We start from the raw sequence: 27,332 nt of genomic DNA on the forward strand, positions 1-27,332 counted from the left end.
ACACACACACACACACACTCTCACTGACACACACACACACACACATACACACGCTCAAACACACACACACACACACGCTCACACACACTCTCTCTCTCACACACACACACACACGCTCACACACACTCTCTCTCTCACACACACACACACACACGCTCACACACTCTCTCTCTCTCTCTCTCTCTCACACACACACACACACGTCGAGGTGGTGTGTAGTGTCAGCGGTGGCTCGTGTGATGATTGACAGACAGTCATGTGACCTGCAGATGTTTAATGGCAGCACATGCTCACAGTGAACAGCTGATCTGTCAGTTACACACATGATCTCATAATCATAACAATCATAATCCAGATGAGCCGTGAAGCTCATCATGTTCCTCACACACACACACACACACTTCACCAGCTGGACACCAGGACATGAGCACTGACTCACTAACAGACCACTAGACTTCAGATAGAGTTCAACTCTACACAGAGACCGATATGAGATGAGCCTCTGATCAGGAAACCACCAGCAGACTGTGTGATGATGATGATGATGATGATGATGGGGAAGACTTTCACAAATAAACTTGATCCAGTGTTTCCTCATGAAACCCAGTGAAGCTCTCACACAAAATATTAAAAATGAATAAACTTTTTTCTTTTAAACGTGCATTTATATAATTAATTGTATCTGTATGCAGTTATTGCCCTTTGTTAATTTTAGACACAGTTCCTTCATATTATTTACACATTTTCAAATATGAAGTGTCATTTTGGGATTATTTTTGATGTTGTTGACGTTCAGTAGAAGTGTGAGTCAGGAAACCCATGCACTGCATCCAGACACAACCGAGACGCTCAGATCAGAAGTCTCCCGTCTACACATTAAACCTAAACACACACATATCTAAACCTCCTTGAATCAGGAGACATCCACCCGACTCATCTGTGCTGGAAAACAAGACGAAGACTCGGATTCCTAGTCGAGCTTTTTGTAAAATGAATAATGAAGATCAGATTGAATTTGTGTTTTCTCTGAAGTGTTGCTGAAACAAGACACTGAGATTGAGCGACACACTGAAGTGTTTCCTGCAGACGCTCAGCTCCACAGATAGTGAGCACACTACCTAGTGCTCTTTAGATTGCTCGTGTACGTCCTGACACACAGCTGGTGAAGCGCTGGTCATGTGACGTGTGTCTGGGGCAGAACTACAGATCATGTGACCAGTTACACAGTTAACCCTTCGTGAGTCTCTAGGGATGCTGCACACATAAATAACACAGAGTTCATCACGTCAGTTCAGCTTCGTCTTCAGTCCGTCCTTCAGCTCTCATGAAGAATTAACCCTTCGTACGGCCTTCATCAGCTCTCCCTGGGGCGGCATCCGGAGCGACATCATCATATTCTACATCTAGACTGTGTGTGTGTGTGTGTGAGTGTGAGTGTGTGTGTGTGTGTGTGTGTGTGTGTGTGTGTGTGAGAGTGTGAGTGTGTGTGAGAGTGAGTGTGTGTGTACATGTGTGTCTGTGTGTGAGTGTGTGTGTGTGTCAGTTTCCTGGTTTGATCAGATTTACAGATGAATAAGTAAAGTGGGGTGTGAGAGAGCAGGAGCAGGAGGAGGTGATGATGAAGATGAAGACGAGGGGGCGTGGCTCGGCTCAGAGGTGTGAGGAGGTGGAGAAGCACAGCTTCAGTGTGTACGGGTTTGAACCGTCTGAAAAACAAGAAGAAGAGGTGATCAACACGTAAGCATCTCCCTTCAGTCTAATCTGCTAAACGCTAATGATTCGACCAAAACAACAGATCAGACACTACATAACCCTGGACTCAGGTGCTACTACTACAGTGTTTTGTGTGATCTGATCTGAAGGCCTCGTGTGGTGTCTGTAGGTGACGGTGTGTGTGTCAGGTCACTCACTGGGGATCCGGATCTGATAGTGATTGAGGACCGTCAGAACCTCCACGGCGTGCGTCTTACTGTCGAACTCCAGCAGGCCAGAGATGGTCTTAGAGCTGGCTGCAGATCCACACACACACACACACACACACACGATCAGCTCGAGAGAACACACACATCAGCTCCGGGTCAGTGCTGGAACTCAGACTCACGTTTGGCGTCAAACACTTTGTACTTGATGAATCCTGGGACGTCGTGTTCTGTGCACAACTGTGAAACAACAGACGAGCGTGAGAGCAGAAGACACACATCCACCTGACCTCTGACCTGACTCTGACTCGTGATGGCTCAGATGCTGGCGTGTGATTGGCCGAGGCTCACCCGCTGCAGGTCGTCCTCTCTGACGCAGGGCGGCACGTTGTAGAAGTGCAGCACACAGGAGGGCGGCTGGATGATGTTCTTGGACGCCTGGCCGGCGCTGGTGAAGCGGTTGTTACGAGTCATAGCGAAGTCCTTATAACTGCTGGAGCCGTCCTCCAACTCAAACACCTGACTGGGGATCACAGCGTGCTGCTTCGACACACTACACACACACACACACACACACACACACACACACCAATCAGACTGGAGGACGGGACTCGTTTGAGCTCCAGCGTGTGAACTGAGTCCGTCTCAATCCCATATGCTCAAACGCTCAGATAAAGCTCTCAATGTTTCAGTTCACGTGCATGTGTGTGTGTGTGTGTGTGTGTGTGCTCACCAGACGTTGAGGCGTTTGCTGAACACCTTGATACTGTTGAGGTGTGTGATTGCTCTGTCGACTGCGTACTCATCACCCATCTCTACTAGAGCCGTGCCCGGGACACTCTTCATGAACTTCACCTGCACACACACACACACACACATTTATTCATGGAGACTTTCCAAAGACTTTTACTACAGCTAGATGTAAGCAGTGTTGGGGAAAGTTATTTTTAAGAGTAATACATTACAATTGCATTATGAGACTGCCCTGCTCTCGGTTACTGAACCTTCCAGATCCTCAGTACTCATCTTACTGGACCTGTCTGCTGCTTTTGACACTGTTAATCACCAGATTCTCCTGTCCACCCTCAGAAAGATGGGCATCTCTGGAACAGCTCTCCTGTGGGTTAAGTCCTACCTCTCTGACAGATCCTTCAGTTTGTCTTGGAGGGGTGATGTTTCTAAGTCACAACACCTTGCTACTGGGGTTCCTCAGGGCTCAGTACTTGGACCACTTCTCTTCTCCATCTACATGACGTCATTAGGATCTGTCATTCAGAAGCATGGCTTTTCTTATCACTGCTACGCTGATGACACCCATCTCTACTTCTCATTCCAGCCAGATGACCCGACGGTAGCCGCTCGCATTTCAGCCTGTCTGAGTGACATTTCTAGCTGGATGAATGACCATCACCTTCAGCTTAACCTTACTAAGACAGAACTCCTGGTGATTCCATCTAACCCATTGCTTCATCACAACTTCTCTATACAGCTGGGCTCATCAACCATTACTCCTTCGAGTACAGCCAGAAACCTAGGAGTTGTGATGGATCATCAGTTAAACTTCACAGACCACATTGCTACAACGACCCGGTCCTGCAGGTTTGCCTTATACAACATTAGGAAGATTAGACCCTTCCTGTCAGAGCAAGTCACCCAACTTCTTGTCCAAGCTCTTGTTCTCTCCAGACTGGACTATTGTAATGCTCTCCTGGCGGGCCTTCCTGCATGTACTGTCAAGCCTCTGCAAATGATCCAGAATGCAGCAGCGAGGGTTGTCTTCAATGAGCCAAAAAAAGCTGACATTACTCCTCTCCTCATCAGGTTACACTGGCTACCAGTAGCCGCTCGCATCAAATTCAAGGTACTGATGCTTGCCTACAAGATGACCACTGGCACGGCACCAACTTACCTAAACTCACTGGTTAAATCTTATGTGCCCTCCAGAAGTTTGCGCTCTGCAAGTGAACAACGCCTTGTGGTGCCATCCCAAAGAAATTCACAATCACTCTCACGGACCTTTTCCTGGACTGTGCCCAGCTGGTGGAATGACCTCCCAATCTCAATTCGTACAGCTGAGTCTTTACTCATTTTCAAGAAACATCTAAAGACTCATCTTTTTCGCCTGCACTTAACCTACTAACACCAGTACTTTTCCCTTTCTTTTCTTGTCTATCATAAAAAAAAAAACCTGGCTATGTGTTCTATACTAGACTAACTGAGACTTGTCATGGCACTTGTATACTGTTGTTGTTCTCTTGTTGACCTGACTGCTTCTATTGTTCTCATTTGTAAGTCGCTTTGGGTAAAAGCGTCTTCTAAATGATTAAATGTAAATGTTACATTTAGTTTTATTAATAAGAAAAAACTCTGTGTTACTTTACTAGTTAATTGAAAAAGTAATCTGATTACATACTTTACCCCCAACACTGCTTATAAACACTCTCTCTAACCCTAATCCACACAATAACCCCAACAGAAAACTTTTACACTTTTTACTTAAAAAAAAACGTATTTACTTTATTACTTTATACTTTACTTATTTACTTTATTTACTTGAAATAAAATAGACTTACACTGAAATAAAATAAAATATAAAAAAGATAACTTAATTCAGCAATTAGCCAAATCAAAATTTTTATTTAAATATTACAACTATATAGTCATAAAAAATAAAAACTTGTAAAAATGACAAAATGTCTTTAACAAAAATTAAAAGGAAAATGTAAAATACAAAAATGAAAAACTAATAGAAATGACAAAAACACATAAAAAAAGGACTTATACCTAAATAGAAAATATAAAAAATAAAAACTGACCAAAAACAAAAAATCCTTTCAAATTCTAAGGAATATAGGAAAAAGGAAAAAGTAACAGTATGAGCACAGCTAGTAGCTCAGTTCCAGTAGAGTGACACTAGCACACACACACACACACACACACACACACACACACTCGCTTTACCTTCTCGATGTTGCCGTAGAGACAGAAGAGGTTGAAGATGCGAGTGCAGTTCATCTTGGCGGGATGCAGGCCGCTCACCATGGCGACGGAGCTGGAGGCGGGGCTCATGTATGAAGATGTCTGGGGCAGTGGATAGGTCACGACCTCTGTGACATCATGAGAGCCACGCTTGAAGCGGTTATTACTGGGCAGCGGCAGCAGGGGGCAGTGAGCGCCTGCACACACACACACACACACAGACTGTTATCTAACACTTCAGGTCTTAATAAACCCATCACACGTTGTATAATAATGTACTGCTGTGTCTGTGGTGTTTGAGTGACTGACCGTATCCGTTATCACTGTATGAGGATGGATGTTCTCCCAGGATGGCCTGCCTCTGTCGGCCTTTACCACGCTCTACAGGAAACACATCAAACACACCACATTTACACCGGTAAACATTCACTTCGAGAACACAACACACACACATGATCCTGAAGACAACGAGGATCTGTTTAATATCATTAACATTCCTCACTTCACATGTATCTGTCTGCATGAATCATAATACAGTCTTTTGTTTTAACATTTTGATACACACACACACACACACACATATATATACTTTTTTTAAAATCCACATAAATAAAAATGTAGAAAATACAATACTAAGAAAAACTGGTGTACAAACTATTTTTACTTAGCAATTGCTAGTAAATTACACAATTACTTAAAAAAAGAAATATTCAGTGAATTGAACATTTTTTAAAACATTTTACATCAAGTAATGTAATGAGAACTTCAGGTTAAATGTGTGTCATTGTCTTCAAAATAATGTCAAAATGCAAAACATCTTGTCTTTTTTAAAACCATTACTTAAGGTAAAATTGAGTTCTGCAGTTCTGTATCTTAAACAGTAAAGCACTGTGCTCACAACACCAAGATCCAGGGTTTGAGTCCCAATAAATGCATGAAGTGATTCAATGCAATTTAAATCAGTCTGGATAGAAGCATCTGCCAAATGCATAAAAGTAAATGCAATTTCTTTTTCTGATTTTGGGTGAATATAAATCTGACATGTTCAATTTAAAAATAAAAGCAGTCAAAGACAGACCATTTGCAATATTACATTCACTTTCACACGTCACTGAACCAAACGAAACAGACAAGCTGCCGAACGCCTCGTAAAGGTGAAAGATGGGAATAATCACTCTTCTGTACACACCGAGAGACAGAGACGGGAAGAAGTAAAAGGCTTTGTAAATTAGGCTGGATTCAAACATAATCCTCTCATGATGAAGCAGAAAAACAGACAATCAAACATTCAGAAGAAAAAACACTCCCAGGTGCCTTTTATAGCCAAAGAAGCTTAAACAGAGACAGGGTTAGAGAATCACTGAAAAACATGTCAGAGATCACACATGTGTGTGAAATAGAGCACTAGGGCACTGAATAAGAGCATGTTAGTGTGTGTGTGTGTGTGTGTGTGTGTGTGTGTGTGTGTGTGTGTGTGAGTGTGTGTGTGTGTCAGCCTGCAGCAGGAGCTCATGCACAGCCGTGATAATTGCTACAAAATGAGCAGTTAGCGGCAGGAAGTGTTTGGCACTGCTGGGGCTGATGGGATTTCAGCTCAATGTGACCTTCAGCCATCAGCTGATCCTCCTCTCATACTGACAGCAGAAATATAACACACGGATGAGGACATGAACACAAGAGCTGCACATTCAGCCAGACAGATGGAGATCAGCCTCAAACTCTTAAAACACTCACTCCATTTCTGCGTGGTTTGCCATTTATAGTAAATAAAAATATGGGACATTCTAGCTATAAAAAATGTTATCAACATTTATAAATATAAAATATTTATATTTATAAAAAAATAAATATAATTGCAAGTAAACAGACTGCCAAATAAGCATAAATTAGTATTTGAAAAAACTGTACAAATTTGAAAAGTTCTGAAAATAAGGGTCCAGATTATGTCATGTTACAATTTTTTGAAAACTAATGTGAAAACAGGGTTGCGTGCAAAATATAGGACACTGATAAATTACATCACTGGTTTTTCTGTTTGTTTTTTGTTTTTAGCTAATTTATTTATAGTAGCGATCTTCCACATTAACATTCAATGTATTATGTCAACACTGTATCATTTTAGTAATTAAAAATAATTGTAACGTTAGACAGTAAAATATGAAACACATCTGTAGTTTCTCTCGAGTGTCTTATTCTTTAAGGCAAGATGCTACAGATTAATACGGTTAAAATGTAAACTAACAGATATCACCATAGTTTAACTGATTAATCACAGTACATCGAGACAATTGTGTTGTATTACAAGTTTTCTTAAATATTCGGTTTGAATATGCAAGCAAGGCATTGTTTAATTATATATGCACTAATTTGCATTGATGTCCAGAAAATAAATAGATTTTATAGATGTTTATTGATAGATGAAATACAACTATAAAAATTTGAATGTGTATTTTGGGTGTTTTTTTCCACTTCATAATACATATATTTAAAAAATAGTATCTTTAAATAAGATAATTCATATCTTTTAAACAGTTTTTTCTCCACTTTAGCAGCTCTTACTTAAAGAAAGCCTATTCCTCTCTATATTCTAAAGATTTTCAATGAGTGGATTTTGGATTTCTCTTTTTATCACTCTATAAATTAGAAAATACCGTTAACATACAGCAAAACTTTTTTAGGAGAAAATGTTTTTTAAATCAACGTGAATGATATATGAACAATCCCCTCAGCAAAAACCTTCAGAATATAGAGAGGAATAAAACTGTAAGTTTTGGTGTTTGTAAGTGTTACACAAGTGGAGAAAAAACTCTTTAAAGATATGTGATGCAATCGAAATATTCATATACAAATAGATAAAGCGCAATAAAAAACTCTTAAATATGTATTTTGGATGTTTTCTTTCCACTAGTCTGAAATGTTATGGAAGCAAATTAGACTAAAATCTCAAAATAAACCAGAACATGAATAACCACTGGTTTTTCTCTTCTTTATTTCTCTTCGTCTGTTTGAGTCTGTAGTTTTCAAGCCAAATCCGTATCTTTATAGAGTTTTTTCTCCACTTCAGCAGCACGTACAAACACCAAAACTTACAGTTTTATTCCTCTCTATATTCTGAAGGTTTTTATGGAGGGGATTTTGGATTTCTCTTTTTATCACTCCATAAATCAAAAAATACTGTCAACAGACAGAAAGCAAACACATTTTCACCATGTTTTATGAATAAGTTGTTGTATAAATCAGTGTGAATGATATATTCACAAACCCCTCGGTAAAAACCTTCAGAATATAGAGAGGAATAAAACTGCTAAGTCTGGTGTTTGTAAGTGCTGCAGAAGTGGAGATAAAACTTTTTTAAGGTATGGACTGGAATTTTAATCTACAGACGCAATAGATAAAGTGCTTCAAAATAAATGCTTAAATGTGTATTTTGGATACAAAGAAGAAGTCATATTACCCTACTAAATGATCAATGTATGAAAAAAACTATTTCCAATAGCATCTCAGCTTTAAAAAGTAATGTTAATATTCATCATTTGGTCTACAGCTGAGAGAAATCAGGCTCCGCATGTCTGAAGGAGATCTGAGCTTCTTCATCACATTTCTAATTCTACAAAGTGCTGACGGAAAGAACAGAACGCTGAGAGCACCGGAATAAAGCGAGACGGACAGAGAGAATAAAGAGAGGAAGAGACGTTTAACACAGAGGTACTGAAGCGTGTGCATTAATATTCTGTGATGAATGTCTTCACATTAGCGTGTGAGCTCAGCTTAGCGCTTATCTTCAGTCAATAATGAAGCAGCACTGAGAAACGCTGAGCAGGCCTTCAGTCTGGAGCCGATCGATGTCTGAGCGCTGCTGTTCGCCGCTGATAACACTGTTTACGCCGCGTTTGAGCCGCTGTCCGGCTAACACACGCACACGCGTGACTAAAGCGCTTCCCTTCAGATGCTGCACAGGTGAAGCCCACATGATGTGTAAATTTAAACTGAAACATGCTCCACTGCAGGTAAATCACACTGAAGCTTCATACACATACATCTGACACATCCTGACGAGATATTACAAAGATCAGAGATTCTTCAGCATAAAACACACATGCATCAGACCACTGCTGAAAACCTGCAATCAAAATCACATAAACTAGCCAGAAGAGCTCAAAACACACAATCACACACCAGATCTGCCATTTCTCATACACAGTACAGACATTAAATGAGATGTCAACAACGTCTAAAAACATCTGAACTCTGCAATCACATCAAAGATCTCGAAATAAATTCCAACACTTTTTATCAAATAATCTGGGTTGCTGTTCACACTAATTACAGAGATCTACATCAGGGGCCTCTGCAAACGTACAAGATGATGGAACATGATCTAAGGCAAAATAAGCTTTAAAATAAACTAAAATAGATTAGAAAATTCAATATATCTAAAGAAATACATATGTTAAATACATAATACATTTTATATCTTAAGATCACATATCTTAAGGATGATACAGTATATATATGTGTGTGTGTGTGTGTGTGTGTGTGTGTAATTAATTTTTTTAACTAAAAGCAGAATTTAAAGAACATTCAATTCTTTAGTCTGGATGCATTCCAATGTGATGTCCTTCATATTTTTATTGATTTTATTTGTTTATTCAAGTTTTATATAAAATATTAATAAAATATTTAAAAAAGTCATGGAAAATAATTAAATCTTAAGAAATTCATGGCATGTCAATCTCTAAATATATGTTCTTGAGTAGAATTTACATAGGAGTCACATATGAGCGGGGAAGAACATTTAGTTACAAAAATAATTCAGAAATAATCATTTTAATTTTAATATAATTTATTTACAGTTTCCTAGTTTTTGTAAATAAAACAGTCTGAGAACAAGCGGTCAAAGTGTTTCAGATTAAACTGAACTGCATGACCACTGGTGATTCATTTTCAATTTCCAATTAATGCATTTAGCAGACGCTTTGATCCAAAGCGACTTTCAGTGCATTCAGGCTATACATTTTTTTTAGCTAACATGTGTTCCCTGGGAATCGAACCCACAACCTTGCGGTGCTAATGCAATGCTCTACCACTGAACCACAGGATCACTTTTTTGGTCTAGTTTCATTCCTTCTTCTAAAGAGCAACCATTGAGAAACACACACACACACACACACACACACACACACACACACACACACACACACACACTCGTACCTCGGCGCAGCAGGAAGGGTTTGGTGTAGTCCCAGCTGTCGTTGTCGTTTCTGATGACGTTGAGGCGTGAGGGCTAGAATGAGAGAGCACAACGGCACTGCATGTGTGTTAGATCCAGCGCTGTGTGTGTGTGTGAGTGAGTGTGTGTGTGTGTGTGTGAACGCTGCACATTTACCCGAGCGTATTCGATTTTCAGTGTGCAGCAGCCGGCGTAGATGTCAGCCCCATTGAGGGCGGCTTTGGCCTTCTGAGCGTTCTGGATGGATTCAAACGTGACGGCCGTCAAGGAAAAAACTCGACAACACACACAACACAACAATGAATGTTGTGCTCGAGAACTCAGGCATAAGTATCAGACACCTGGGGGCTGATGGGAGTTTAGACACGCAGGTAATCAGCATGTAAACGTGCTGCTGAAGCTCCCTGGGATCACGGTTAGTGCTTCGATCCTGTGTGTTGCTGGGAAACATGCATATTTAATGAGTGTGTGTAATGTGTGTCTGGGGAGTGAACACACCGTCAGAAGCACAAGCTTAATTCAAACAAACACAACGTCTTAACGAAAGGCCATGAAGGTCATGTGGATATCACCAGCTCAACATTAGACTCCATACGTGAAAAATTACCTTTAAAAAAAACTCTATACAATCAATAGAGATTTAACAATCAATCTTAAAATTATATATTTTTTTAATGTAATTTTCATGTCTGCAGTGAGTTTCACTGATACTGATGCTACTGAATCTCTCTGAAATGAAATGAAATTGCCAACTTCTTTCAATGGAAAACTGCTAAAGCCAACTCGAAAAGTCGCTAAATATGGCTAGATGACGTCATGCAATAATTAATTAGCATATTCATTACGCTATTGTGTCATATTTCTGCCTCTCTCCTGATCTCTATGCTCAAATACTGTATTTCAATGCAGCCAAATTCTTCAAATTCTGTTTTCATTGATATTTCTTTTGTTTCTAAAAAATCTCTTTATTTTACAAAAGTTTTTTTTTACATATTTATTATATATCTTTTCTAATGTATTAAATATTATATTCTAAATCAATACATATAATATTCTAAACTTCTACACTGATAAATATATTACAAATTTCAATATTACGTTCATAATATTATTAATTATTATACATTTAATTTTTGCATGCGGTTTTACGATCTTTAAATAAAATATTGTTTCTTTGAATTTACTTTAAATAATGTCTCTTTAAATTAGCTGATTAGATGTTAACTTTTAATATATAATGATATATTATACATGCAAATATAGAATAATTTGAAAGTAATTTTATTGGCAGTGTTTCATGGGAGTGGGCGGAGCTAAAGAGTTTTTAGAGTGATTTTCTTGTTTCGATTCTCTGATTGGTGGAGATTTCTCTGCAGAATTATGGGTAATGAAGTTTTTTTCCCCAGGAATTCTGCTCGAGTATTCAAAATCACTCTCTCAATGGAATAAACGAACAGGATTTGTGGCCTGTGGCGCTCAGGTTCGGAGCATTATATTGGTGAATGTGAGCAGCAGAAGGATATTCGACCATGGCCTGGATCCCGTTCCTCTTGAAGATCACGATCCGCAGCACGTTTCCGATCGGGTTACAGACAGTGTACAGAACATCCTAAAGAAGAGGAGCAGAAGCTGTTGAGAGCGTCCAATCAGGAGGCTGATGTAATGAGGAGGCGGGGTTTACCGTAGTGATGGGGTACAGTGGGTTCTGGACGGACAGCAGCAGCACTTTGTTCCCGCTGTTGGGGTCATCGGCGTTGGTGGGCCGTGTGATGCGTTTGCTGGTGGAGTAGTTGAAGTAGGCCTGCTGTCCGGCGATGTAGACGGGCTCCTGCGAGCCACACGCCACGCAGCGGTCAGCGCTCTGAACCTCCTCGAACTCCACCAGAGCCTGCCGCTTGAACGGCATCATCATCACATAACTGCAGGAAAAATTACGTTCCATAAAGGGAAAACAGAATTATTAAAAAATTCAAAATTAGATATCTAAAACAAATAAGAGAATACTTGAAAATAAAAGAAACATTGACTTAACATTAACATAAAACAGATTTTTAACTGATTTTATTTCAGCTAATGCCAAGGCAACATTTTGTTTGTACTAAATTAACTAAAACTAAATAAACCTATTAGAAAAAAATAATAAAAATGACAAAAACAGTCAACAAATTAAAAAACACTCTAAATTAAGTTTAATTTACAATAAATATTAAAAATAAATCGAATTATAAATATTTAAAAACTATCATATTATATAACTAAAACAATAAAAATACCTGAAATAAAACAAAAACTTAACTTTAAGTACTAAAATAACTACAGCTAATAAAACTAAAACCAATTCGTGAAAATGCAAAAAAATAAATAATAATGACTTAATTTAGTAACAAAATTACAAAAGCTTTAACCAAAATTAAAGTGAAAATACAAAAATAAAATTGAATTTCAAAATACTAACAAAAACTTTAATATTATCTCAGTGATGATAAAATATCACTGATTGACATTAAATAAATCCCTTATGTGCAGCGATTTAAATTATTATATACAGCTCAGTTTTTGTCTTTGATTAATTTATTGATTATAAAATAAGTGTATTTTTGGTTTTAGTTTTGCTAAATGAAAACTTTAATTTTGGTTTTGGCAAGAAATGTATTTCAGCGCATCACTAATACATTAATAATTTGAACAACAAATAAAAACAGCATCAAACATTAATGAAATTAACAAGAAATCTTCAAATCAGTTCATGCAGGAATCGTTTGACTGAACTAAAGGATTCTAGTGTTGTTGCTGTCACACTCGATCTGTGCTCATGAGATTCACTCGTCAGACTATAAATACACTCAGATGACCTCCATTCATGTCCCCCAGACACACACACAAACACACACACACTTCCTGTTCCTGTGCATCTGATCTGTGTCTTTCCTGATAAAGCTGAGGTCAAACACACAGAGCGTGAGTGAGTGTAAACGTCAGAAAATAATCAAACGCAGTAACTTATCATTCAGTCGGCAGAGACTTTCATGTGGTTTGATGAAGGAATGTTAATTATCTGTTCATTCATTATGAGAGAAGAATATTCGATGAAACGAATCCCCCTGCTGAATCAAATCAAAGGAAGGCATCACTGTACCAGATGTTTCCGAATTTCTCCAAGGCCTCGACCAGATCGGCCTCCACCACGGATTCACACAGTCCTCGCACGTGGACGACGGGAGACGGAGCGATGCGGTGAGCCTCAGAGCCGCTGTCCTGAGAACAGAGAGAGAAAACCAGCTTCACTCGTTCAGCAGCAGCAGGAAACGACAGAACAGTACACCATGACACTGTCTGATATCTTCATTTCATTCTTTTAAGTTCGTTTGGAGAACCCATTCAGCCTGTGAGGAAGAGACAGATGAAGGGCATCCTGCTGTGATGATGATGATGAAGATGATGAGGAGAAGAGAATCATGGGAGAAAACACTGCCATAGAGGGTCAGTATGATGGTCCTGATGCAGCTGCGCCTGTCAATCATCTCATCACTCCTACTGCACTTACAGCAAGACTGAGCTATTTAAAATATTCTAATTAATGCTTTTATTCAGTACCAATGTTTTATACAGATGTATAGACATTTGTAATGTTACAAAAGATTTCTGTTTCAAATAAATGCTGTTCTTTTGAACTTTCTGTTCACCTTTGAATCCTGAAAAATAAAAAGTTTCACAGTTTCCACAAAAATATTGTGCAGCACAAATGTGTTCAACACTGATAATAATCAGAAATGTTTCTCGAGCAGTAAATCATCATATTATTCTGATTTCTGAAGATCATGTGACACTGAAGACTGGAGGAATGATGCTGAAAATACAGCGGAGCATCACAGAAATACATTACACTTTAACACAGATTCACACAGAAAACAGATGATTTAGATTAGAGTAATATTTCACTTTTTTTTACTTGAAAATATGTGCTGTCGGCGCAGTTGTATTAGAAACCGTTAAGTATTCTTGTGATTCAGTGGCAGATAAATTTGTGTATCATATGTATAACTATGATAATACAAGCATTTATTTTCAGAAACCTATGGGAAGTGTATGAAGAGAAACATTATAGGGCCCAAAACAGAGCCCTGTGGTACACCACAAGTCAGAGACCTACGCCCGAGTGTCTGTCTCCTACAATGACCCAGAAACTTCTGTTTTGAGATACAACTGAAAGCAACTTAGAGCAGTTCCTCTAATACCCACAACATGCTCTAACCAAGAAAAAGAAGAACTGATGGTCAACTGTGTCGATAAATGCAGCACTTCAATCTAATCTAAGTACCAGCACAGCACATTCACCAGAATTAGTTGCTATTTAAAGATCATTTAAAACTTTCTAAAAGTTTTCTAACACCCAAGATTATGGTGAATAAAAGTGTCTCCAGCTGTGGGATTGTGGGACAAATCTACTTATTGCTACCTTGGTGGATTTCATTTTTAAAGATCGGATGACTGCAAGTTCAAGTGGTGCACAAGATTTATATAAACATGAATATAGATAAATAGATATATTTAATACGATATATCCAAGCGTGAAGCGTGTAGTCAACCATATAAAGGTGCATCTATCTAGAAAAATCAAATGACGTGAAGCACATCCATGTTTAACACACGTGAAACCACACACGCATCTGCATGTTGCTCTCATTCTGCAAGCATCAAACTCTCTTTCCATCTCTTTCTGCTTTGCAAAACTCCTTATTGTTCCGCAACCACAGAGATCAACAGATTAACAGTTTGAACTTTCATAACAGCACTGCCATCTCAAGCCAACGGCAGGAACACACCTTCAGTGTCACGTTCCCATGAAAGCATGAAGAACGTCTAATAAAGGACAGAGATGTGCGCACACCTGTCTGTCCTCATAAAGAGCAGTCTGTCTGGATTATCTGGTACAGCAGCTGTCTGTCTCTAACCCTCCAGAATGAAGTGAGAACACGGAGAAACTGTGTCATTTGAGCGACGAGGCCTGATGTTTGTCATTTACTGCATAAAACCTACCACTTAAATAGTGAGGTTTGAGGTGAACTACTAACTTTGAACCGTCAGTGCCAAAGCAACTTCTGCGGTTGGAAAATGACCTGCAGAAATGCGATGCAGCGCTCCTGCTGAAGAATCACATCACAATAGAAAAAAACACTCAAAATAAAGCTTCACAAACATCAAACCACTTCCACTGCAGATGGATGACGAGCCGCTTGAGTCACAAACCAGACGACAGCAAGACAAACACCAGCGCCATCTTACACACATTCACCTTCAGCCATGCATTCATGCGTTTAACTGGGGATCGAACCCCTGAGCTTGCCGTTGCTGGCGCTGTGCTCTACTCTCTGTGAAAGTACTGATAGTCAGCGACAATTTTATTCAATTTAAAATGCAATTATCTGGCCAAAAACATACTTGAGTGAAAGTAAAACAAAACAGTACAATTTAAATTTGAACTTATGAATTAAAATTTTACGTAACCAGTCGAAATTCTAATTTAATAATATAAAACATATACACAATATAAAATAAAATGATTCATTAAAATGTATAAATATTAATAATAATTAATATAAAAAATAAGCTGAAATATTTTCATATCTAAATTTACTTGATATAAAATTGCAAATATCTGGCCAAATATTTTGAAAATAAAAAGGTACTGTGAAACTTAAAAACTGTAGTTAAGTATTTCAAAAGTATTATTATTATTTAGTAACTGAATAATACACAATATAAAAATAAAACAATACACAATTAATAATTTCATATAAAATAAAAAACACTTAACCTACTTAAGTGGAAAATAAATTATAATTAAAACTTTACTTAAGTATCATAAAAAAGAAACAACCGCTCAAAAATCATATTTAGTAATTTAATATACAATATGAAAGTACAAAATGTGTTAATGTATTAATGAAATGTATTAATATTATGAATAGTAACTAAAATAAAATAAATCTGAACTAAATTAATATAGAGTAAAGCAAACTTAATGATAAATGGTAATGATTACAGTAAATTAAATTAAATTGTACTGAAATATTACAAGCAACCTCCCAAAAAAGAAGTAAGGAGAATGTTGTCTAAGCATTTGAATTATCTTCATATCTTCAAGTCTTCATATGTCAGACTACTTAAATAACCCTAAATGATGCTTAAGTACAGTGATAAGGTATAAGTATTCACACCCCTGCTCAAACATACTTAGTTTAGTTGTTTGTGTGTATCTGTGTCAGATCAGACAGGTCTCCTGTTGGAATCATATTGATTTCACACATCTGACTTTAATTACACAAATCACACATAAACACGTTTATCAGCCAGACAAACAAAACAACTACGCCATACACAAAACAAACGCAGGTCAAGAATATCTGTCTAGAGTGCATGTCTACAAAAAGCACTGACTAAAAACGCAGCGCAGCAGAAAACGAAACACATTCTAGAGATGCAGAGACACACCAAAAACAAGAACATCAAACCTAAGAGCACTCAAAGCTGCGAACACGCAACAAGCACTTCTCTTGTCAAAATAAAGTTAGTAATGAGTAAGAAGTTCATCAGGTTTCTTCTTCAGAATGTGGTTACATAAGAGAACAAAAAAAGTTTAAACTTCACAAATCCTTAAAATAATACTGATATATCTGTGTCAGAGCAGACAGGTTTCCAACTGGAATGAGATCATTGAGATCATGCTGAGATCAGATTGAGATCAGTCCGAAATCATGTTGAGATTAGACTGAGATCACACTGAAATCATGCTGAGATTAGACTAATAGCACACTAAAATCAGACTAAGATCACGCTGAGATCACCTTGAGAACTGACTGAGATCAGACCGAGATCAGATTGAGATCACCTTGAGACCATTCTGAGATCAGACTGACATCACACCAAATTCAGACCAAGATCATGCTGAGATCAGACTGAGATCAGGTCAAGATCACACTGACATCACGCTAAAATCAGATTGAGATTATGCAGAGATCGAGATCAGACTGAGATCACGCTGAGATCAGGTAGAGATCACACTGACATCACGCTGAAATCAGACTGATATTATGCAGAGATCACACTGAGATCAGAATCAGACAGAAAACATGCTGAGATCAGACTGATATCAGACTAAATTAAGATCACACTGAGATCAGATTAAAATCAGACCAAGCCTATGCTGAGATCAGGTCAAGATCACACTGACATCACGCTGAAATCATATTGAGATCAGACAGAGATCATGCTGGGATCAGACAGAAGTCAGATGGAAATCAGGCTGAGATCCCAGGCTCCACTAACAGTCGCAGAAGCATCAGCATCAGCATCAGCATCACATCTGTGTAACACAAACTCCAGATGATTCCTCCACATCTCTGCTGTCACTATGGTAACGCTATGGCTCGAGCATCTCTTCAGGACCGACAGAAGTTCACAGAAGTTTAATTATAAAATAATATAAATTATTAGTACAACCAACAGGATTAAATATATAAACATATAGCCTAATTCTTCATGAAACATTGAGGCTAAAAGTCAAAACACAGCCAAACCAGCGCTCGTCAATAATTGAAGTCGGCATGTTTCTCAGAGGAGCGCAGCACTTTAAACAGACTCCAGACTCCTGGAGAGAGAAGAACGCTCAGTGCCAAAGCTTGAGCAGAACATTTAGGATGTTTTCTGATGAAAACATCAGAGACCTTATTCATAAAGACATGCATACAATGATTCTAAATGAAAACACAACACAGTTTATTAAATATCCCTACGAATAGTTTGTAAAATAATTATTATCAATGGTGGATACAGTTCATGCAAAAGAACTAATAAAGCAGAGCATTATTCTCTGTAACTGTATGAATAATATTTCACACAGGAGCAATTTAAACAGCTTTACTCTCTGATGTTTCTAATCCACAACCTTTAACCCTGCCCTCATTACATAACCACATTAACCACACCCACCACATTACATAACCCCACCCACCTCTTTTAGTTATAATACATATACAGATAACATTAAATCTTGCTTAGGCTCAACATTCTGGCTAAGATCTCTCACAGACGTTCAGATCTTCAGCTGTCAGAGCAGCTCTCTGAAGAAATAATGAGACTAACATTCGTGTGAAAATCTGTGTGTGAAAGAGGGATGAGGAAACAACAAACATTCTCTACTGCAGAACCAACCAACACTCAACCAACACACAATCAACACTCATCCAACACACAACCAAAACTCAACCAACACTCAACCGAAACTCAACCAAAACTCAACCAAAACTCATCCAAAACTCAACCAAAACTCAACCAACACACAATCAACACACAACCAAAACTCAACCAAAACTCATCCAAAACTCAACCAAAACTCATCCAAAACTCAACCAAAACTCATCCAAAGCACATCCAAAACTCATCCAAAACTCAACCAACACACAATCAACACACAACCAAAACTCATCCAAAACTCAACCAAAACTCATCCAAAACTCAACCAAAACTCATCCAAAACTCAACCAAAACTCAACCAAAACTCATCCAAAGCACATCCAAAACTCATCCAAAACTCAACCAACACACAATCAACACACAACCAAAACTCATCCAAAACTCAACCAAAACTCATCCAAAACTCAACCAAAACTCATCCAAAACTCAACCAAAACTCAACCAAAACTCAACCAAAACTCATCCAAAACTCAACCAAAACTCATCCAAAACTCAACCAAAACTCAACCAAAACTCATCCAAAGCACATCCAAAACTCATCCAAAACTCAACCAAAACTCATCCAAAGCACATCCAAAACTCAACCAAAACTCAACCAAAGCTCATCCAAAACTCATCCAAAACTCAACCAAAACTCATCCAAAGCACATCCAAAACTCAACCAAAACTCATCCAAAGCACATCCAAAACTCATCCAAAACTCAACCAAAACTCATCCAAAACTCAACCAACACACAATCAACACACAACCAACACTCAACCAACACACAATCAACACACAACCAACACACAACCAACACTCAACCAACACACAATCAACACACAACCAACACACAACCAACACTCAACCAACACTTATCCGAAACTCAACCAAAACTCAACCAAAACACAACCAACACACAATCAACACTCAACCAACACTCAACCGAAACTCAACCAAAACTCAACCAACACTCAACCAAAACTCATCCAAAACTCAACCAACACACAATCAAAACTCAACCGAAACTCAACCAAAACTCAACCAACACTCGGCCAACACTCTGCTAACACATATTCAACATGCAAACAAAATGCCACAGACACAACATGAAACTCCTAATAGAGATGCAATTCTTCAAAAATCACTCTGAAACTGAACCAACACAAGAAACACACGGATGACACAAACTACAATAATGCTGCAAAATAATTAAATAAATGATGTACTTTTGTGTTTCTGTATTTATTCAAAACAATAATCTAGTTTAAATAATAGCTAATGTTTTTCATGCTTGCTGTTTGTTTGTTCTGGAAAGTGCTGAATCTCAGCAACAGATGCTCAGATGTTTGATTATTCATGTATAAATGGTTCTATATGAGCCATCTGACTTTAATTAAATGAAAGCATAAACAGGTTAATCAGGCAGACAAACGAGCCTCTTGTCTTCAGACGCTTTAAAAATAGCAGTGAATCTGCAGGAAATGAGCGTGAGATGTGTCCGGGTCACTGCTGCAGCTGCATCTAATGTCATCATACATGATTAAATTACACAAACTGGACAAATGAACTGTTCTGGGTGACATTTCAAACACAGAGACATAAATAACATGTTCTCGTGACCGAACGACTGAACACAAGAAGAACCGAACATTCACACACACACACACACACACACACACACACACACACACACACACACTTTTAAGAAATACCTTTTAGATTTTTATATATATATATATATATATATATATATATATATATATATATATATATATATATATATATATATATATATATATATATAAGATAATATTTAAGAAATATTTTCTTTTGGATTTTAAAAATGATTTTATTATAAGACAATATTTAGATATTTTTATTATTATTTTATTTTAAGAATAAAAAAGAAAGAAAAAATATTTTAGATTATTTATGTATTTTTATTTGTAATATATATTTTTTATAAGAAAGACAAAATGTATTTCATTTTTTTTTTATTATTATTATGAAAATATTTCATTTTAAGAAATACATTTCTTTCTTGTTTTAAAGAAAGAAATCAATTTTATATTTTGTATTATTCTAAGATATTTTATTTTGTTATAAGAAGGGAAATATTTTGTATCATTTTATTATAAGATAATATTTTATAAGGAAAAAATATGTTATTTATTTAATATTTTATAATTAGATTTTATTTTGTTTGAAGAATATTGTTTTATTTTTATATTTTTATTTTATTTTACTATAAGAAATAAAGAAAAAGGAAATGTCTTTTTTAGATTTAAAATCTTGTAATTTATGCGTGTCTGTTATTTTTAGTTAACCAATGACTGTTCAACATCCTCTATGACAGCGATTAATAATAATACTTCCTGCATTACTTCCTGTCTCGTTTCGCCTAGTAACGATGACATTCGTCACTCGAGGGACGATCATTTGCAGACAGCGAGAGTGTGTGAGTGTGAAGGACACATGAGCTCTGAAACACTGAAAACTGCTCGTTCTTCTCTCCTCATGAGACGGCAGTGAGATCACAGCATCCTGATCTGCTCAAATCATCTCCACATAACGCTGGTTAACACTGAGCAGCAGCGTTTCATCTGCACACACCGGCGCAGCTCAGATCAATCACACTATAGAGATCTGAAGACACTCACGAATCAGTTCATGAGCTGCAGAGCGACAGAGATCTATCTCACAATCACACAGCTACACACACATTCACAGACTGTGAGCTTTTCACACCATCACAGCAATCCAGCTTCAATTCATACGAGACGACAAGCTTTCCTAAATATACACTGATTAATATCCAAAATGTTTCCATGATTGGCATTTATTGAGAATGGGGAAGTCAAAGGTCATTACGTATGTTGATATATAAATACACACACACACAGTGTTTTTTTCAAATGTCATTTATAGGGGGAAAAATGTGTAAAATAAATGTCAATTAAGAAAATTAATTAAATAATTTGAAATTTTTTATTTAACTTAATTTTGTTTGTTTGGTTTGACTGAATACACACTACCCAAAAACATTTTTATGTAAAAAACAAACAAACAACAAAAACACACATACTGTACTACCAGAAATGTCCTTTATGAATATTGTCTTGTCTATCAGTACTTAAGTAATAAGTGTAATTTACAAAGCTTAATTTAACTGAGGAAACGTCTGCACCCTAAAAACAGGGCTGCTGGTACACTGATAACATCATGTTTCCTCTGCAAACCAATGACACAAACGACGAGAGAGCACAGCGTGAACAGGAAATGACATGCGATGTCATCCAAAGAGAACTACACACCACATGATTGTGTAACAGTATTCTGGAGAGAATCAACAGCTCTCAATCAGCTCGTCCTCAGTCACCAGCGTTACTACAGCGCAAACATCCAATCGACACGCTCTCAGCGTTTGTTTGGTTTACAGCTGCGTCACTCCTGCTAACAGACACTAACTCACTTACATCTGAATCCCTTCAGACACACAACAGATCCTCTGAAGAAAAGACATTAATGAGAACGCTTTCAGCACAAACCAAAGGAATAATTCACCCAGAAGTGAACATGCTGTCATCATTTACTCGCTCCAAACCTGTAGGACTTTCTTTCTTCTGCTGAACATGAAAGGACACGTTGATCTCAGAGGAAAGAGCTTCTTCTCTCTTCTACACAATGACCAGCATTTCTCAGAAAAACAGAAAGTCACACGGGTTGGGAACAGAATGGAGGTTCATCAGCCAAGATTTTTAGTAAATTAAACTTTAAAGGCCAGAAACTACTAGTTAACACATTATCAGCATACTTTCACCAGTTCATTATTCACAGTACATTAAGACAATTGTTTTGTATAACAAGTTTTCTTTGGATTTATCTTTTAATCACTCGATAAATCAGAAAATATGTCAACAGGCAGAAAACGAACACATTTTCACCATGTTGTTAGGAATAAGATGTTGTATAGATCAGTGTGACTCATATATTCACAATCCCCTCAGTAGAAACCTTCAGAATATAGAGAGGAATAAAACTGTAAGTTTTGGTGTTTGTAAGTGCTGCAGAAGTGGAGATAAAACTCTTTAAAGATATGGACTTGAATTGAAATCTTCAGACGAAAAATAGATTTAGTATAATAAAATAAGCTCTTAAAATGTGTGTGTTTAAAATTTTCATTCCACTAGTCTGAAAGAAGACAAGTTGTGGAAGCAAAATAGACCAAAACCTCTAAATGGCCCAGTGCATGAAAACACACTGGTTTTGTTTCTAGTGTCTCGGTTTACTGAACATTATCTATTTACGTCTGTAGATTCCTTTAAAGAGTTTTATCTCCACTTCTGCAGCTCTTTCAAACACCAAAACTTACAGTTTTATTCCTCTCTATATTCTGAAGGTTTATACAGAGGGGATTTTGGATTTCTCTTTTTATCATTAAATAAATAAATAAATACTGTCAATAGACACATTTTCACCATGTTTTTAGTTAAAAGATGATGTAAAAATGAGTGTGAATGATATATTCACAAACCCCTCAATAGAATCCTTCAGAATATAGAGAGGAATAAAACTGTAAGTTTTGGTGTTTGTAAGTGCTGCAGAAGTGGAGATAAAACTCTTTAAAGACATGAACTGTAACTGAAGATTTCAATAGATAAAGTTCAAAAACACAACTGTGTATCTTTGCACTAGTCAATTTGCACAAAATGTTAGCAGAATCACCAAAATCTCCAGCATTTTAGCATCTTGCTTTAAACTCAATGTTACAGAAGCACAAGTTATGATATGTCATATATCAAAATCCCTAATTCATCAGCAGAACAGAACGATTCGGAGCAGGTCAACACCACACTCATTCAATCATTGGTCAGTCGGGGGGTCAGGTGACCCAGAGATGGTTTGCATACACATTAAAAGAGGGCAGATTGTGGATGCAAACTGATTCCAGGAGGATCTGGTATCATTAAATCACCCCCCACCCCACCCCACCCGAGCGCTTGATTTCATTCTCATGTCCCGCGAATCTCAGCAGCGATTCCCCGAGCGCCTGCAGATATCAATAAACTCCACGAGAAACAATATCTGCTCCACAAACGCAGACGGCATCCATCAGATACATGTGCAATCATCGCTCAGATCACACAGTTAAACCAGCCAATAAAAGCCACTTAGTATTCAAATCATCAGGACTGTTCAAGAGGAACTTTCCTCAGAGCTGAGCGATTCGCTCCGGGCAAAATACTGAAGCCATTATGTCTGTCTGTGTGTCTCTTTCTGAGCGTCTGGACTGTGAACACACTCACACACACACACACACACACACACACACACAGTTCTGTCACAAAGCGTGTTAATAAATCACTGAATGAGCTGCTGTATGAATAATAACGGCACACTGTTTCTACAGATCGTATTTAAGTCAATATGAAGCGAGCTCAAAAATTGCATGTAAAATAAACGGATTCTCTTGACTTACTAGATCATCGTTCACACATCATAGATATTTTTAATGTTTTAGTAAAAAGCAGATTACCGTTTATGCATATAAGTGAAAATTATATAATACCTATTTAATTAGAAAACATGCATTTGATTATTTTACTATGCTAACTGTTATATTTACATGTAAAACATGTAGTAATAAGTCAAAAGGGGACAATTATAAATGATAAATTCATGATTACTTTAGAGACCAGTACATAAAATCATTACAAATTCTGATCAAACTCTGATTCATGTAACTGACATCGTTCACAGATTTGGTGTTATTATATAGATTTTACATTTTTTTAGTAAAACGTAAATTACGGTTTATGCAAATAAATGAAAATGATGAAATATTCATTTAATAATTTTTTCTTAACTATGATTGTCCCATGCAAACCAGGAACATGCACTAGTAAGTTAAAATAGGTCAATTATAAATGATTAATTCATGTTTAATTTAAACTTTGAGTGTTTGATTATCTTGTATGTAAATGTACTGAAATGTACAAATTGTGTGCTATTTTTCATAAATATTTTAAAATGATTTGTTAAAAAGTAGTTTACTGTCATACTGGAGCATATAAATGTTTAAACATCATCCCTCCACATCTTCAGTTAATAGAAAGCATGCTTTGGTAATATTTACTACACACTTTTCACAAGAACAATTAGGAGCACTATTCTATTAAAATAATAATGCTCAATTATGATTTCATGCTTTCTTCAGATGTAGAGCGAACGCTGTTATCTAAACTGAGGGAAATTCAGACACAGTTGTGGTATTTTTCATACATTAAAATGTTTTACTAAAACACACTGGTGCATATAAAAGCAAACGATTATAATTAGACCATGAACGTGCACTAATAAATAAACGTGTACAGTACGTGAAATCTCACGACTGCCTGATGCTCAACAAACAAAAAGCATCACATCGCTTCTGACGGCCGAAGACATTCAGAGTGAACCGCTTCATTAAATGACTTGTGAATCAGTTCTTATTCCTGCTCTCTATCTCCTTTTAGAGTAACCACTCTCCAGGTCCTAAAAATGACACCTGTTAGATAAAGGCCATCAACTCGTCCATGTGAGTTCACAGTTCTGACCATAAACACGGAGAGACTGAAATCACGTCTCGAGACAGACGAGAGCAAGGTGTTAGACGCTTCCTCTGTGAACACACACATTCGGACGATCTGATGTTTAAGAGCCACAGAGGAGACCTGAGCTAGAGGTCAAGCCATGGTCAGTGTGAACCTGATGGGATCATACTTCACAAGGGATGTTTACTTGCTCGTGTGTGTGTGTGTGTGTGTGTACAGTGGGTCAGTCCAAAGTAATGCCAGTTACTTTGCTTCTCGTGTACTGAAGGACAGCTCATGTAGAGAGAATCAGGAGTGAGTTCAGATGCGTTGTGTGTGAACATGATCTTACTGTAGATCTAGACTCAATGTCAACATGCTTTTACTCATCACACTCACACAAACACACATTCTGTCTTCCTCAAAATTAATAAAAACAGTCAAATGCAAACTCTGAATAAGGAAAACGTGCAATAATTATGTTAAATAACACAGATGTTATTAACCAGTTTTCTCACAACTTGCAATGTTCTTGCATTATCAGCACACGTTTCATCAGCGAAATCAATGGAGAAAACATGAGAAAAAGCTACAAAATAAGGAACTGAAGTAATGCAACTAGTTAGTTTTAGGTAATAACGCAACATTGTAATGCACTATTTTTAAAAGCAACTTTCCCCAACTGTGCACAACCACCAGTTTTTATTTTAATTAACTTGTTTTAACCGCACTGGCGTCTTTGTGTCACAGCGAGCAACACTTTTTGGGTTATACGTGCGTTTACGGACTTTAATATCATCTCTGGATGATCTGAGCTCCTTGTGCACTTTCGTGTTTCTTGAGGCCTGTTCACAGCGAGGACAATGACTATAAAGATAACGAGACAGATGTAGCTCCAACAGAGCCAATGTGTCCAGATCATCACGATAGAGACGCTTAAAAACAGACTAGTGTGAATGATGAGATTAGATTTGTTTTTAATATATAAAAATATAAAAATGAGGAACATTAGAAGTGTTCAAGCATCCTCTATGGAAACAACCCAACAATTACTATTTTTGGAAATTACGTTTTTTATTACGAAATTACGAAATTATCGAACACAAAAGTACCTCATTACTACCATGGTACTCTGATATACATCAAACGCTCGTTTACCATTGCATGCATGCAATAAACTGATTTATTAAACTCTATTCAGCACTTGGTTTAACAGAAGCAGATTACTATTTATCCATATAAATAATAATGATCATTTCATTTAACAACAAAAGTGTTTAATCTTTTTAACGACATTGATTCTTACATGCAAAACGAGTTATAAGAGGTTAATTATAAAAGATAATTTCATGCTTTTGATGTAGTGAACACGTATCTTGTACCTAAACTAGTGTGATCGTGTTGTTAGTCTCAGATTAAGTTTTTCTAAACGTTTTAGTAAAAAAAAGATGACCGGTTGTGCATATGCATAGAAAATATGAAACAGAATGCTTCCTTCTGTACTTTTAATTTAACAAGAATCATGCTTTTGGTTATTTTTACTAACTATAATCACAGTTAGAGCAGAAACATGTATGAGTTGAATAGGTCTCCTCTACACTGAACACAGAGCCTGATTTCTGAGATCATGACACTTCAGCCTCGCTATGGTAATTCACGCTAACTGTGGTCAGTGTGTTTTGATCTCACTGATGTCACTCAACTCAATGGCTCTGTTCCTGTTTGTCATCTCCTGATTCCTCATTCCTCTCGCGCTCTTGCAGTGTTTTGACATCATGCACTAAACCCAGCGCTGTCAGTATATTATATATATATATATATCATTCAGATGATGATGATGATGAAGAATGATGCGGCTCTGACCTTCCTCTCCGCGCAGCTCCAGCGCGCTCTGTTCTGTCCTTCATCCTCTTCATCGTCACCCAGGAGCCCCGCGGATGCTGAGTCTGACTCCTCGCCTTCCTCCAGCTCCTCCTCATCCTCGGCGGACACCTTCAGGCGCTTGGGCGCGCGCTCGTACTCCTGCAGCACGGACATGATGTATCAATCAACCGCTCGCTCACAATCAATAACCGGAGTGTGATCGAAGCGATCTGGAAGCAGCGCACACACACACACGCACACACTCACTCGCGCGCGCGCTCATGTGCTGCTCTGGCAACAGCTCTGTGCGCTCACGCCCTCGATCACTGCGCCTCTGACGTCACGCCGGGTTTTGATTGGACCCGGCGTCTGAGTGACAGCGAGGCGGCGGCGCTGATTGGCTGAGAGCGGGGCATGCGTGCAGAACACGGGACTGCTTTAGTTAGTGTGACATTAGAAATAATTATAATCATCACTCTGAGCTTCTTTGTGCGAACATTACTTTATAATAATGAGCACGTGAAGCGGTATTC

The 27,332-nt window shown here is 37.6% G+C and overlaps 1 protein-coding gene across 1 annotated transcript; it reads right to left on the bottom strand.

The window, feature by feature from the left end:
- Positions 1-259: 259 nt before the first annotated feature.
- LOC128021932 (heterogeneous nuclear ribonucleoprotein L-like) lies at positions 260-27,113 on the bottom strand. Its single transcript, XM_052609027.1, has 13 exons — positions 26,800-27,113; positions 13,265-13,383; positions 11,810-12,047; positions 11,652-11,737; positions 10,285-10,381; positions 10,110-10,182; positions 5,208-5,279; positions 4,881-5,095; positions 2,653-2,774; positions 2,271-2,472; positions 2,102-2,159; positions 1,911-2,009; positions 260-1,706 (listed from the first exon to the last, which is right to left on the bottom strand). The coding sequence occupies exons 1-13, from the start codon at positions 26,971-26,973 to the stop codon at positions 1,651-1,653; spliced, it is 1,611 nt and encodes a 536-aa protein (XP_052464987.1). The 5' UTR covers positions 26,974-27,113; the 3' UTR covers positions 260-1,650.
- Positions 27,114-27,332: the final 219 nt, after the last annotated feature.

This window comes from Carassius gibelio, chromosome A11, assembly GCF_023724105.1.
Source record: "Carassius gibelio isolate Cgi1373 ecotype wild population from Czech Republic chromosome A11, carGib1.2-hapl.c, whole genome shotgun sequence".
NCBI classification, from domain to species: Eukaryota; Metazoa; Chordata; class Actinopteri; order Cypriniformes; family Cyprinidae; genus Carassius; species Carassius gibelio.

Bases quoted from the DNA above. Each gene is read 5' to 3' on its own strand.
- LOC128021932 (XM_052609027.1), bottom strand. From the start codon at position 26,973: ATGTCCGTGCTGCAGGAGTACGAGCGCGCGCCCAAGCGCCTGAAGGTG. The intron at 11,738-11,809 runs GTAAACCCCGCC...CCTCTTCTTTAG, and splicing joins CACTGTACCCCATCACTACG to GATGTTCTGTACACTGTCTG. The intron at 10,183-10,284 runs GTAAATGTGCAG...CTCTCATTCTAG, and splicing joins TGAAAATCGAATACGCTCGG to CCCTCACGCCTCAACGTCAT.